The 15749-nt window shown below is 42.5% G+C and overlaps 2 protein-coding genes across 13 annotated transcripts in view; one reads left to right on the top strand and one right to left on the bottom strand.

Moving 5' to 3' along the window:
- Positions 1-196: 196 nt before the first annotated feature.
- Positions 197-5375, top strand: arl16 (ADP-ribosylation factor-like 16). 2 transcript variants are annotated; one of them, XM_017454125.2, is made up of 5 exons: positions 197-420; positions 646-704; positions 2638-2754; positions 2983-3098; positions 3447-5375. In XM_017454125.2, the coding sequence occupies exons 1-5, from the start codon at positions 360-362 to the stop codon at positions 3610-3612; spliced, it is 519 nt and encodes a 172-aa protein (XP_017309614.1). In that variant the 5' UTR covers positions 197-359; the 3' UTR covers positions 3613-5375. The 2 variants fall into 2 exon arrangements, with proteins under 2 accessions (XP_017309614.1, XP_053531039.1); XM_053675064.1 differs by lacking the exon at positions 197-420 and adding an exon at positions 986-1113 and having other exon boundaries at positions 439-704.
- The window catches only part of epn3a (epsin 3a), a 23354-nt gene continuing 12515 nt past the window's right edge, over positions 4911-15749 (bottom strand). For 5 of the 11 annotated variants that reach the window (XM_017454103.3, XM_017454099.3, XM_017454098.3 and 2 more), the window contains exons 3-11: positions 12317-12435; positions 11021-11098; positions 10560-10646; positions 9593-9679; positions 9213-9351; positions 8481-8648; positions 6982-7080; positions 6610-6846; positions 4911-5926 (exon numbers count right to left, since the gene is read on the bottom strand). In XM_017454103.3, the coding sequence (XP_017309592.1) occupies positions 5643-5926; positions 6610-6846; positions 6982-7080; positions 8481-8648; positions 9213-9351; positions 9593-9679; positions 10560-10646; positions 11021-11098; positions 12317-12435 (1298 nt within the window). In that variant the 3' untranslated portion in view covers positions 4911-5642. The remainder of the gene's footprint in view (positions 5927-6609; positions 6847-6981; positions 7081-8480; positions 8649-9212; positions 9352-9592; positions 9680-10559; positions 10647-11020; positions 11099-12316; positions 12436-15749) is intronic. The other 6 variants (XM_017454104.3, XM_017454105.3, XM_047150612.2 and 3 more) reach the window with 6 other exon arrangements.

Raw genomic sequence — 15749 nt, forward strand, 5'->3', positions numbered from 1 at the left:
TTGGAGAAGAACCACATATAAGTGCAATGCTCAGGTGTCCACAAACTTTTGGCCGTATAGCATAGTTCCCTTTTCATTGAATGAGGGACTGATAAATAACAGAAATATAACAAAACAACAACAAAACAACAATAACATATTAAAGATGAGAAAATTCATGAGGTAAAAAAGTAGACAAAATGGATTTTCCGTTAAATTACTTTTACTTTGAAAATGGAAGGGGCGTCGTCATGGCAACCACCAGTCGCTTGCTTAGCAAAGAATAAAAGCGCTAGATATTTTATTGCTTTATCCCCAAAACAGTACATATTTTTTGTTTTGTTTTTAATTATTATCCGACACCACATCGAGTAACAGTTATGTGCTTGCTACTGGGTGCTACCGGCGTCGGAAAGACTCTACTTCTAAAACGACTACAAAATATCCTTACATAGCTAGCTAGCTAGCTAGCGAACTATTTAGACCTGGTAGTCGTATTTATATATTTAAAAAGATAAATAATGTTGAGGTTTTTTTTTTATTTGGATAGCGAATATCTCATTCACCACATGAGCTAGCTAACGCTAAGTAAGGGTTGCTGTTTTTTAAACTAGTTATTTGGTTAGTTAAGCAACTTATTGTTGTTCTTTCCTTAGCAAAGAGTACAGCTGTGTCAGAAGAGTGAGCCTGCTGATTTAGGAGAAACACCCTCTACACTGCCCACGGTAAGTTATCTGTTTATGACAGAGGATTAATATGTGCAACAAATATCCATCTTATCAGGTCCACCACCATACAGCTGTTCGATAAGGTTATCTGTCAGTTCCTCAGTCAGTGACAAGGGAACTACACCAACCATATAGTCAGAAGGTTTGTGGACACCTGGATATCAATCACACCCATATGCGGGTCTTCCCCAGACAATGAATGTATTTGTATGCTGTAGCTTTACAATTTCCCATCACTGAAGCTAAGAGACCAAAACCTGTTGCTTCTGTACACAAAGCGAGCTCCATGAAGACGTGGTGTGTGAAGAAGGTGGAAGAACCCGAGAGTCCTGCACAGAGCCCTGACCTCAACCCAACTGAACACGTTTGGGATGAACTGCACCCCAGACCTTCTCACCGGACATAGGTGCCTGATCTCACTAATGCTCTTGTAGCTGAAGGATCACAAATCCCCACAGTAATGCTCCAAAATCTAGTGGAAAGCCTTCCCAGAAGAGTGGAGCTTATTATCACAGCGAATGGAGGATTAAATCGAGCAAACCACATATGGATATGGTCGGGTGTCCACAAAGTTTTGGCCGTATCGTGTATTTCTAGTCAGTAATATGTTGTTCTGAGCATGTGACCACGCTCATGTATGATCAAGTTACGAAGATGTTCAGAGTAGCAGCAGAGACAGCAGTGTGTACGCAGTGTAGCAGATTACGCAGTCAACGGATTTTCAGTGCAGCTGCATCCCCGGTTCTGAGAAAACACGGTTGCTGTTGAGGAAGTAGGGTTGAGAAGTTATTTTTGGTAGTCACAAACACGTGCAAAAATTTTGAGAACTGCTGGAGGAACTTGATGGGTAAAATAATAAAGTAAAATAGATGGAAATGCATTTGAGGTTACTGTCTGACATATATACAGTTGCAATCAAAATAATTCAACCCCCATTGCAAATCAGGTTTATTGTCAAAATTTACCGACTTTCACCTGTTCGAAATGAACAAATCAAACAAAAGCAGTTGAAATAGTTGAACACAACGAATGTTTCAAGTGTTTTCCCCAAATTCAACTAGAAAATGCAACATAGAATGATTTATCCAGTTTCAAAATTATTCAACCCCTTCATGGCAAGCATTTTTAGTACTTAGTAGAGCACCCTTTTTGCTGTTATGACCTGCTGCAAACGAGATACATAGCTTCTGGCATCATTCCTGAGAAACCTTAGCCCATTCCTCATGAACAATGGTCTCCAGTTCAGGAAATCTCTGGCCAACGACACTGCTTTAGCCTGGCCGGTGTCATGGTGGTTCCGGAGTCTATCCCATGAATAACGACCGTGAGGCGGGATTACACACGTATCCATCAACTAGTTCACCTATTGGTAGGTTTTTTGGACCAGGGAGGAAATTGGAGAACCCGGATGTAACCAAGCAAGAAACAGAAAACGTGTGAAGCCCCACATAAATAAAAACTCGAGCTCAGGATCGAATTATGGTTCCACCGTGCCGCCCTTTCACTATATACACTCACTACATAGGGAATGTGGTTCAGGAGCTCACGTACCAGCACTATATAGTGACATGTTTATTTAAGCAATGAATAGATTTTCATACATTAAGTGGCGAAGATTATTTTGCCAATAGGTTGTGATTTTATACTAATGCAAAACATTCATGTGGATTTTTTTTGTTCTTTCTTTCAAATACGTACGTATTAAGGAATTCGGTTTATGAGATTTGTTCCGACAGCATGAATATTTATTCACGTACACTCATCTGAACCACAAACCCGTGAGCCGAGGAGACTACGGTACTTGCTGCGTCACCAAATCGAGATGAAAACGAAAACACATCACGTAGAAACAGATGAGCGTTAAGTACTATAGATTTATATGAAAGCTCCTTATCCAAACAGATGCATTGTATAGCTTTTTTTTGCACAGGTGGGCACCAACCTGACCGATCTGACCCTGAGGAAGAGGAGAGTGACTGTGAGGGAGTTAGGAGGCTGCATGGGCCCCATATGGCCCAGCTACTTCCAGGACTGCACATCTGTTATCGTGAGTGTGGTGTATTGTGAAAACGACACGAGTGGTCACAGAATGGAAATATCTGATGTTACAGCAGTTTCAGCAATATCAGTACATAATTTATTAACACTCCACACTGTAAAGATGACTTTCACATGCTGCACGATTAGATCGATTCCCCACTGAAATACAAATATACCCCATATTCGTACATTCCAAAATGCTTCTGTAGTAATGACACTGTGCTTTTGTCTTCAGTTCATGGTAGATTCTGCCAACATCGCACAGATTTCCTCCTCCTGCATCCAGCTGCTGTGCGTTCTCTCTGCCGCGCCGCTCCGGTCCGCCTCTGTGCTCTTGCTGTTCAATAAGAGGTCAGACTGACCTTTTTTGTTGTTTTGTTTTTTTAAACGAGCATTGTGCTTTTCAAGTAACAGTAATAAGCACAGGGAGAATCAAGAACAAAAGTATTTTACCAGATTAGATATTTTTGTTCACTGAAGCCTCACTTTAAAGCGTTTCGAGCGAATTTACTTATTAAAACATTATTGCATGTATACATCGTTTACGTTTGAGCGTAAACAGGATTCTACGATGGCTGAAAGAAATAGGATCGAGGAATCACAGTGGTATCGTTTAAGAGTTTTAGGATGCACTATAGGTGTATTTGAGTGTTACAGCTTGCTTGTTGCGAATCTTTTAATTTCCTGTTCTCTTTCTAGGGACCTTCCGTGCACCATGTCGCTAGAGGAAATGAAATCACTCTTCAGGGTGGATGACATCATTGCCTCCGCTCCTCAATCGATCACGGTCTTGGAGCTCAGTGCTCGCTCTGGAAAGGGCCTTCAGGAAGTGCTGAACTGGCTGGACTCGACTCAACCCGACTGACCTGGACGACATACAGGTCTGATAGGAGATCATGGAAGACACCGACACACAGATCTTAACCGTACATAATGATGCAAACATCTGGGGTAGGATCGCAGCACGATCAGAACTTTGCGATTGAGTGTTTCCCAAGCCGAGCGAAAATGCAGCAGAGACGATCTAATCGGCACATCATCATCTGCACTAGTGCATACTTTTGTGGCTGATGATGTAAGAGTAATGTGGAATTCATTCTCCCTATGAAGACTGTAATGATGCTTGGATATGACTCGCAGCAAACAGTCAACTGGTGCGATATTAAATCGTTTGAGCCAGTTCACACACTTTTGCACCAAGTAGTTTTTTGATCGGAGTGCAAAATGCAGGTTTTTGAACACGCATGTGATCCAAGGAGCTCTGGTACACCTCAAGTACCACCTCGACTTAACCCAAACCGTCGACCAATGTCCATCCACAGTGTAGGACCGGACACGAATACGTTATTTGGAGTAAACATACAAATAAGAAATTTTTAAGAATGCTTTCCAGAAAGGTCCACAGGGCATTGGGTTGAGATGGGACTAGAGGTGTGGGCTCTCACAGGATGCAGTATAAAAAATAAACATTTTAAAAAGGGGAAAAAGAAAAGAAAAATAGCATTATGTTTTTACTTTTAATGTAGGCATGAGCGAGCCGTTAGATAGGAAGCCTGCAGGACGAAGAAAGACCGCTACTGTGTGACGTATTCACAGCATCCTTAGTAACTGCCTGGTCAGGGATGCGGTGGTTTAAATAAGGCTACTAATTTGTGTAGATTTTGGGAACTAAAATCAAATAACATGCTAATAAAAATGTAATTAGTTAGAAAACATCGCAGGCAGGTGCAAACAAAAACAGTAATCGTGTAAGCGGCGTTAAAACAGTTCTGTTCACGTGTAGTTGAGAGCAGTTATGCACTGGAGCGATGTACCTGAGGTTGAGGAACTGTCCGAGCCAGAAATCTCACATACTGCTACAATTTCATCATATTTCATTAAAAAAAAAAAATTCTGGTTTAAGCTACGACCATTTCGGGTTTAAATCCAAATACACATGCAGATTTAGATGCAGTGTTCTTGCTATACATGACCAGAACTGATCCTGGGTAGAGATTTGAGTATTCAGACCCAGTTTGAAAACAGCTCGACTGGTCCTGGGTTATTAAAAGCTGCCCTTTTGTTTTTGTCGACATCTTTACAAACCTACCGATGAAAGTCATGAAGCACAACCATGATAAATAAAAAACAAAACAAAAAAAACATACATTAGTTGACAGCCAGTTGTATTTTCATTCCTATATTTGATGAGAAATGTTTTGTATTTCCATAACAGTCTCTTATTCACACATTCTGTTAGTATGTCATCACTCCACAGTAAATTCATTCTCTTCATGAAGTGTGTTCACTTAGCAGCCAATCTTAATGATGGTTTATAAAAACAAAAACAAACAGGTTTTGGTCTGGTGTTTTATACATATTAGACATCCTTGACTGAGTGAGCTTCATTATCGGGATGGGGCTGTTGGCTAGCTTCCATGCTATTCAGCTCATTGATATCGGTCATCCATAATGAATAATACAGAAGGAAAGTGCAACAGGAAGTCACCAGGGTGTATGGATGGAATACTAAAAAGGAAGGATCACTAACGCAGCTCTAGAGAGATCAGTGAAGCTGTAACGTGTTGTAAAGTTACTGGTCATTACAGAGTAGGTTGAAGTTTCATCTGAAATTAGATCATGATTCCATATTAAAAAACAAAAAACTTGTGCTGTTTGCGTTTATGATTATAAAGACACGTTGGTTCTGTAGTGCAGATGGATATAAGAGGATAAGTGGCAATAGCAAAGAGCTGTGAAAATAGTTAGCCAGTATAAAACAGTAGTGTCTTTAATTTGGACTATATTCCAGTTTAGATCCAAGTATGCAGTTAAATCGTCACTCCGTTATAAGCATTGTTACTCAGGCCAGCAAGCTTACATTCAGGCCACGTGAAGCACCGCTCACGCCAACCTTCAGAGGAACGGGTTCTGACTCTGATCTGGTTGTCCGTGTGCGGATGTGGACGAGAGCGGTAGCAGCGGTTGAGGCAGGTTCCCAGGCATGTTAACGTGTCCCTCTGAAGGCTGGGTGAAGGAGCTGGGTAAGGACAAAGGCTGATTACTCGCAGGCAGAGGCAGAGAGGCGCTGTACTGCAGCGAGCTGGGAGTGGGGGACGTGGAGGTAGGACGCATCTGATTGAGCGTGAGCCGTGGCTGCTCGCTTTGGAATGGATTTGTGACCGAAGGAGCGCTCAGACCTAAAGGGAGTAAGAGTGAGAAACATCATCAGGGTTTTCATGCGTGCAACTGTACAAGGTCAAAGATGTCAGTTCAGCACCCCTCTTCCCATCCACAACTGTTATCTCACAGTTTCACTCAATAATTTCATGATCTGGACCAAAAAAAAAAAAGCGATACAAGTCATTAAGCTCATTAAGAAATGGGAGGGGTTTCACAGACTTTCATAGAAGTGAAGTTGGGGCAATGGTAGATCAATGGGTAAGATATTGGACTACTGATCATGAGTTCAAAATCCCAGCACTGCCAAGCGGTCACTGTTGGGCCCTTGAACGAGGCCCTTAACGCTCAACTGCTCAGATGTATAAATGAGATAAATGTCAGTCGCTCTGGATAAGGGTGTCTGCCAAATACCATAAAAAGTAAATGTAATGTGAAGCGACGATGAAAACAAAACGTTTAAAGATGATCGACACAGACAGTTTCAAGACCAGTCTGCATTTTGTTCTATGCTTCAAAATTCAAAACGGGGCGAGTGGCGCTAGTTGAAAGTGATGACATGAAGTGCCAGTGTGGAATATAGCCATGAACTAATCACCAAACGGTTAAGCGTTAAAAAGTAAAGTAGTTAATGTAGTAGTTCATGAAACCTTTGAATGGAAGCATCCATCATTTCAATCCGAAACATCCCACTTGGGCTCACCTGTTAAAAACGGGTTTAAGTTCTTAGGAGCCTGATTCGGCGGGATCAAGGAGTCGAGATTGACGAGCGAGGCCGCTACGGGGCCCAGGAAGGCTTCCGGAGTGCGACAGGTCCGAGACGCCGGCTCTGCTAAACTTTCTCCCAAACGAGACAAGTCAAACAATTCCGGACTTCCTTCACTACGCCCGTTAACGTTCACTTGACCTCCATCCATGGCGTCATCAAAAAAATCTCCATCTAACAGAAATATGTGTAGAACAATAAAAAATCAAGCAATAGAAAAAAGATATGAGCTTACAGGAAATGAACCAATTAAATCCACGATGGTCATGAACACATCAGTGTTAGTTTACTAAGGGCTTATATTATTACCTGTGGGACTTCCAGGCCGTGGTGATGAGCATTTGACTGGGACAGCAGACCCTTTTTTGTCTGCTGTTAGAGGAGAGAAAGGGTCTATTCCTGTGGCTGCTAAAACACACGCACACAATGATGATATATACACACAGTCATGTGAAAAAATAAATACACCCCATGGAAATTGTTGGCTTTTTTGACACATGTGGAAAAGCAAACGTTTGATCCTCTTTGAAGCGGTGCCTATTAATAAAAGTTGATATACTTGAACAAAACCACAAGGAAACTTAGCATTTTCAATCATTTATTCAACAGAAATATCTATAGAGGTGATATAATCGGTGGGAAAAGTAAGTACGCCCTTGGCTTCAGAAGCTAGTATTGCCCCCTTTATCAGAAATAACTTCTTGTAGGCGTTTTGCATGAATGTCCACCAGGCGTGCTGGAATTTTTGACCACTCTTCCATGCAATATTCTTACAGTTGCAAGATGTTTGAGGGTTTTCTTGCATGTACGACTCATTTCAAATCCCCCCACAACATTTCAATAGGATTCAAATCCAGGCTTTGACCCGGCCATTCCATAACCCTCCGTTTCTTCCTTTTGAGCCGGTCCTTGGTGGATTTGCTTGTGTGTTTAGGTTCATTATCCTGCTGAAAGGTCCACTTTCGGTTCAACGTTTGGACAGATGGCCTCACATTATCTTCAAGCACTTCCTATCTGAATCAATGAATGCAAGCTGTCCAGTCCCTGAGGCTTTTTTCCTGGCACGCAGGTCAAATTTGTGCAATCTCTTTATATTTGTAGAAACATGCACTTTGGACACCAACAGTTGCAAGTCTTACTAGCAGATCCTGTGATGACTTTTTGAAGTTCTTGGAGACTTCTTTTTGCATCCGACAGCCTTGGGCCGAATTCGCTGGGACGGCCAGTCGTTTGAAGTCTGCACCATTTGTAGATGATTTACCTCACAGTGGAATGATGCATTTCAAATAATTTGGAGATCTTTTTAAATCCCTTGCCAGACTGCTAGGCATCCACAACCTTTGTTTTCTGAAGGCCTTGTAGAACTCTTTAGATCTTGGCATGATGACACCACTCGCCTCAAGAACAAAGGGAACACCAGACACTATATATGAGAGAGGTATAAATAAGACCGGTTCCACCTGCACTCCCTAAGCAGGTTCTAACCACTGGCACCCAATCCTGAACACCTGATTCTAATTTTATGGATTTGAAGGTTTGATAAATGTAGGGGTGTACTTACTTTTTCCATGTGACTGATTTTTTTTTTATTTAAATTGTGAAAATTACTACAAAATGTCAATCACCTTTATTAATAGGCAGTGTTTCAACAAGGATCAAATGTTTGCTTGTCCAAATATGTAAATAAATAAATAAATAAATAACCATTTCCATGGGGTGTACTTATTTTTCCACATGCCTATATGTATATAATCATCTGTATGCATGATGATGTATTTATTTTGGTTAATAAAGTTACATGGTCATACCAGGGGCAACAGTTGAGGGCCATGTCTGACTCGAGGGAACAGGACTGGGGGCGTTCTGAGGAGCTTCCCATGGGTCAGGAGGACGTGACCGAGTGTCCCAGGGCTGAGAGTGAAGACTGGAAGGTGCTGCCCAGGAGCTGCCAGGACCTCGAGTTGAGGAGCTTGGCTCTGTTTGAAATTATGGCCCTGTGATACACTTATAGAGTACATTTATGGTTTCTGAAAGTTGCTAGGATTAATAATGGCACCCTATTCCTCAAATGAAGTACAGCCCACCACACCTTATTCACTCTGTGGTTTAAAAAGTGGTTTATGGGGAATAATGAAGGAACATCACAGTTTTCATAACATTTATACAATTATTCCCCAAAATAGTGCACTATTAGTAATGCTGGGCCAGTAATAGATATTAGATAGATATAGTGTATGTTTTATCCTGGTCGATTAAGTTTATTTATTGAGAATGATTAAATAAAAGGGACTCGTTAAATGGGTTAAGCCTGGGTTAATGAGATTCCGGTGTGAGTGAATAGCAAGAGGAAACAGAAGAACCTCCATCTGAGGTCAAAATCAATGGGCAGCCCCTTGTTCATAGTGCGCATATGATCATCATTAAAGCAAAATTTGGGTATCCTGTGCATCATCCGAGCCTAGTAGTGAACGAGATGTGCATTTTGGACTGTTTCATCAGGATTAGGAAATGTAATGTAATGAGTACACGGACAACAATACCCAGAGAATCCCACGGGTCGACCCTCAGCGGTCCCACAGCCTGCGCTTGACCACCGGCTCCAGCCGGATCCCACGGGTTGGCACCAGGTGGCGCTTCAGAGTCTGGAGCAAAAATATCCAGCAGATCCAACATGGCAGACTGCCAAAGGGGAGAAAGTAGCACTTTTAGACAAGAGATATTTTTATAGGCCATCGCGCTGCGTTCACTGAAAAAGGGCCTTTCGGAAACTGCAGTGCCAGGTATGTATTAGAGAAGGTTAGATATTCAATAGCTCTTATTTATAGCCCATTAAACATTCGTTTCTTTAAGCGTGTATAGATGAATCATATAAAAATAATGAGATGATCAGTAATCAAGGCTAACTGTTGTTGGTTCATACCCCTCCTGCTTTAGCTTCCATTTCGCGTTTACTCTCTTCAAGGGCTTTCTGGAGCAACGACTCATCTCCCAGGCGACTTCGCTCCTCCTGACAACCCACGGAAGACACATGGACACAAAAGACATGTCAAGTACAGTCATTGTTGCGAATTTCGTACACACACACACACACACCATGCTTGCTAATTCTGAAACAAGAATGCAAATATGCAAAGGACAAAGAGAAACCAAATGGGTTAAAAGTGCCAATTTCATTGCTTCCATTGTACAGATCTGGAAGTTGTTTAGGATAACACACACAGATAATGCACAAAAAGTCATCCATTAGCAGAAAAGACAAAGTTTGTGGAGAGGATGTTAAGACCGACCCATTCTGAGTGAGGGGAAATAAGATCACACTTCAGATTTATACAGGTAATGTCTTTCGACTTTCTACTTCTAAATATGACCAAAGACATGTATATATATATATTCCTAAGCATGAAGAAAGATATGTTTAAGTGAACAGGGGGGAAAAAAGTGTTCCGACAGCACAAATTAACACCGTTAGTTCTTCTGTTGCAGCAATTAGTACTGTGGTTCAATCGTGGTCCATTCTTCGTGCCAAATCACCTTCAGTTCCACAGGGTGAGAAGGGTCGACTCCGGTCGTATTTCCAAAATCCTCCGTAAGTTTTCCCAATGGGATTCAAGTCAGGAAAGTGGCCAGGCCATGTAAGATCTTCTCGAGTCTCGTCTTATTGAAACGTCCCTCTCCTCCACAGGTTCAGCTTCTTGGCCAAGGAGATTAAATCTTGGTCCAATAAAGTCCAGAGAAGCAGCTCCATATCATGATGCTTCTTGAGATCGTACGTGCAAACCTTCTTTCTCCAAACATGACGGGTTGAATTCTTTCCAGAGTTCTATTTTTTTAAAACTTATTAGACTTATTTATTTCCCCCTCACTGTACGTCCAAATAGAGCTCATACCTGCTGATGTTCCTCCTTACTGAGGCTCAGAGCAATCTGGAGCTGCGTCTCTTCGTCCATGTCTAAGGTGACGACAGGCGGAGGCTTCTTTAAAAAGACATGGAGAAGACCGTTAGCTTTCGACATGATTCTTCGGTGACTCTTTGTCGTGCATGTTGGAGAGTGTATCCAGGCAAAAAGCTGGTCACTGCCACACCAAAAGACAGAGGTCAGGCCTTTTATCAACGACACGGGGTCAGAGCAATCGACAGATAAAGCCATCATCTTCCAATTAGGGGAAGAGGGAGACGCGACACAAGCTGGTTAGTGAAGCACAGAGACATGCATGCTCCTCTAACGTTCACGGCAAAGCCGGCACATGCGGCATCAACCACAAAGACACAGGCATGCGAGCGACACAGCAAGGCAATCGAGCTTGGAGCACAGGGGAGGTTAGAAAGCTAGTCCTGGCGGCGCAGTACCTTTTGGGCCTCCTCCTTACTGAGGCTCATTGCAATCTGGAGTTGTGTCTGTTCGTCGATATCCACAGGAGGAGGCGGCTAGAGGAAACGGGTAAGTGGTCAGACATGTACCGAGCTACACTGACAACAACTTGACTCAAAGTAAAAGGTTTGCTAACTGATCAGTATATATTAGAATGCGTGTTACAGCAGGGACGATAAAAGTCTGTACAGAGCTCAGGACCCCCGGATAAAGCAGTGAGAGCTACCAAGGTCGTATCGGCGCAGAGAGGGAAGATATAAAAACAAGTTCGATCATAAAGACACTCGAGACTGTTCCATGCTAATCGCTAACTGCGTCCATTCAGTTTGTAATTTTTAAAACACATCTACTTAACAAAAAGATATCATGACATAATATCATGACATAATTTATCATGGTATCGATGATATATTGTCACGATATTATCGTCCAGCCGTGTCCCCCATGCTTTCCGTTACAGGGAATCGACCATATTTTACTCTCGTTTTGGTTTGTCTGCTTCTTTAGCTTTTCTCATATAGCTGTAACAAAATTAAATGGTTAAACTATAAACGTTGGCACCTCTAGGTGAAGTGTATACACAACATATACGGTTTTGAAGCCGGTCGATCGAGATTCATATTACCGGGTCTCCTTGTACATAAATCTGCAGAGGATGTGAATGTTTTTCATGTTCACATTTCTTGTTGAAATGCTCCTGTGAGCGATTTATTGAAATTTAAAATCAAAAACGCACATCATTCGATTGTCCATAGCTTAAAGGGTTACGTTTGTGATCCATCTTGTAGCGCGATAATACTAAAACGGCTTGAGACGAACATCCTGACAATGCATGTTCTTACTTATGAGGATTGTACTGCGATAAAAAAAATGTAAAAAATAAAAATGATGTCATCAGTCACACTGTCTTTTTGGCAGCAGCTGTCCAACATCTGTCTCATCAGGAAGCAGATTCTCAGATCTTGCTGTACACTTTGTAACTGCGAGTGAACATACTTCCATTCTATAGTCTGAAGATGCAGGTAAGTAAATCATGTCCGATTCCACTGTTCAGCTAATTACAAGCATACCATGCACACGGTGACTCAGAGGTCTGTGGTGTTGTCCTGCGAGTTATTCTTGTATAACTCGTTATAGCAAATAGAAGGGATTTTGTATTTGGGATGTTTGAGGTTGCTTTAGGACGATCATCTTACGTTATTATTCCTGTCCTTCGTGAGTGGACTGTGTACGAGCCAGAAAGAGAACGTACGAGCTCTGTACGTGATCCTCACCTTCTCGCTCTCCTCTCGGCTCATGGCCAACGCCAGCTGCAGTTGTAGCTCTTCCTCGCCGCTGGTCTGCGGGCGCGCCTGCTCCAGCTCCGGGGCCAGATGAGGGGGCGAAGTGGACACTGGGAGGAAGCAGAGAGAGAGAAAGAGAGAGAGAGATCGATCGATGGAGAAAGTATATAAAAATATCTTAATTTATCTAACAAAATAGTCATGGCATTGATAGACAGAGTGGCAGTGACTGCTTCTGCATATTAAGTTTGTACGAGCGAGCACCCAAATGAGTGCGGCTCCATGCCCGGGTGCCTCTCTCACTCTGGTAGGAACAATGGGGTGCCTGTGTAGGGCAGTTTGAGGTGCAGGAGTGCTGTGTGAGTGTGTGTTTGTAGGGAGGAGAGGGTGGTGTTGGATCTTATTCTCTGTACAAGCTCCAGCACACACACATATCCACATCCACATTTTGGGTGGTACTAGACCTCACAAGGCTGCATACAAGTGCCTTAAAGCCAAAAAGCCAGTTCCTGGTCTCACCCGGACTGGACCACAGAATAAAAATGGGGGAGCATATATGTACTGTAGGAGTGCTATTCCCATGTTTAATCCAACCAATTTAAGGAAATATATTCAGCCCTATAAAAAGTAAACCACGCCAAAATGAAGACTTCAGTACGTTCCCTGACATGGCGACCAATGATCAATTATATACGTGATTGAAAATGACCATTTTCCTTTCAATTGGTATCTTTATTCTAGTCTAAAAAGAACAGCAGAAGACCATGTCGGGTTTCCCTCCTGTCAGCCAAGAACAGAAATCTGAGGCTACAGTGGCCACAGGCTCGATCAAACTGGACAGGTGAGGATCAGAAAAAGACCAGGGTGACCAAGATTTTTCCAATCTTCAACTGTCCAGTTTGGGTGAGCCTGTGGTCAGAGATTCCTGATCTTAGCTGACAGGAGTGAAACCCGACATGGTCTTCTGCTGTCGTAGCCCATCTGCCTCAAGGTTCAACGAATTGTGTGTTCTGGGAGATGCTTTTCTGCTTACCATGATTGCAAAGAGTGATTATATGAGCTACTGCAGCCTTCCTGTCAGCTCAAACCACTCTCCTCCAACCAGTCTCATTAAACAAGGCGTTTCCAGCTGCAGACCTGCTGCTCGCTGGACGTTTTTTTTTCTTTCTTTTTTTCGCACCAATCTGATCATGCCCCCCCCCTCCTCATTCTAATGTTTGATGTGAATATTAACTGAAGCTCTGGGCCGGTCTCTGCATGATTTTTTTTTTTCTGCAATGCATTGCTGAGACACTGATTCAATGATAGCAGGAATATACAGGTGTACCAGTGTTCCTGTTTATCATCTTTCACATCTTCACCGAAACTCGAATGGGTAAAGCACAACAGTATTGAGAAAAGGTTGTAAGGCAAGAAGTGTCTTCGTGGTGTTGAAAGACCGGTGTGTACTCGAACAGAAAATCTAAATCGTCTTCATCTCTCTGTAGGGTACGGGACTGCAGGAGTGCGAGGAAGAGTTATTTTGGGTAAAAGCAAGCACAAGCAACTCACCGAGAACGTAACGCTCTTGACCTGTATCTGCAAGGTTCTACGCATTGGACTTCAGCCTCATGACTGGGAAACTGGTTATTTGCATGAACGAGCAGGTGTACAGGTGTTCCTAACAAAGTGGCGTGTATGTACATTCTGAATAAGGCAGTATTTCCATACTGCAGTTAATAATGCACTTAATGGTGGGCAACGTAGCCGTGCTCGTTCCTTGGAAAGGGGCATAATTCTAGTTGCTATTAATAGAACAGGTTACTAATTGAAAGGAAAATGCCATCGCTCCTGTCAAACTTTAATCCTTTATTTCTTGGCCGGAGGTATGGAAAAAGTCTCGAGCTCTTTTTTTTTGTACTGTCGGTGAAAACGATTCTCGATAGTTTTTAACTAATTATGGACGTTACAAGTCCACCGCACTTTCTTCCGACACGTCTCAGAGCATGTGAGGAATCTGGAAAATCCAGCGGAGTAGATTGTGAAACGAGCTGCTCCTTTGGAAACGAGGTCATCTGGTTTGGGGCTCGTGTTCTATAAAGTATGCGAAGAATGAAATCGAGCAGAAAAACCCCAATGACTCGGAACGGCTCCTCTGACGGACTCCGAATGTAGTGCCCCACAGACTCGTATACACAAAACACACAGAGTGTCTTCCTGGCTCACTGGCCTCTGCTGGACGGCGGGAGAAACCGAGCAGACATGCCACTAAAATATCAGATAAGCTCATGATTGACCAGCGTTTCACGACCATGACTCCAGCGCAGTCATGTACCGCACAGCTCAGAAAAGCGACTCACGCTAAAATTTTCCGGGGACCGGAGGGAAAAGGGGTGGGGGTCAGATCAAGAAATACGATCACTCTTCATAAGTGTACAAAAATCATCAGATGAGACCGAAATCGACGGTCATGAACACCATCAGCAAAACTGTACACAAGGTAAAACCCTCCTGTATAACATGGTGGTGGATTGTCGTTGCTGTGCGGCTGGTTTGGATCATAATTTCCGCCGTTGCCTCTGCCAAGAGGTTACGACTCGGCTGTAGACAGAAAAATCGCACGATAACGACCCCAAACATGCATCCAGATCAACACGGAAACGGTTGCACGATACACAAATCGATGTCCTCTGAACTGAAGGAGGAAGATCACATGCACAAATCTACAAACTATAAAACGAGCTTAAAATGTCCTGCATGGAAGAGTGGATCGAAATGCATCGACAAGTCTCTCCAACCTTGATTTAGTGCTAGAAGAAGAGAACTAAATATTACTCCTCAGGGTTCTAGCGTTTTCACTATTTAATGAAAGAAGTCGAAGCTTGAAATATGCACGCGTTAATGATTTTCAGGGTATCAAAGGTGCCAATAATTCTGGAGTTAACTCTATGGAAAGAACGCAGGCGAAGGCGTTGCCGAAACAGAGCTGCATACCACAGCAAGGAGAGAAACAGAAGGAATTCGTGTCCGAGGTGATTCCGAGTCAGAAATAAAGAGCGAAATAAAAGAAAGAAAGAGAAAAAGCCCCAGTTCATTTCCTCAAGCTCGCTTTTGTTTTATTTTGTTTTTCTTTCTAGTCCTACGCGAACCTGAGCCAACTTTTACCTACTTACAGTGGTCATGTATTACAATGTTATCAACTGTATTGTGAAACGATTGAGTTCAAAAGTTTACATCCCTTACAGTTTCTCTATTTAGATAAAAAGTGGGGAAGTGCCTTGATTTATCTACAAAGAAAAAAAAAAAGTTGTTAAAAATGAAATGTGGGTGTTATCCTGCACCGAGACAAAACAATCCAGACATAATGGAAAAATAGTTTAAAAAGAATCCACTAGTCAAGGCTTTGCCATGAGGCTCTCCAGATCTGATCGAAAGAAAGCAGTGT

This window comes from Ictalurus punctatus, chromosome 24 (genome assembly GCF_001660625.3).
Source record: "Ictalurus punctatus breed USDA103 chromosome 24, Coco_2.0, whole genome shotgun sequence".
Lineage (NCBI taxonomy): Eukaryota > Metazoa > Chordata > Actinopteri > Siluriformes > Ictaluridae > Ictalurus > Ictalurus punctatus.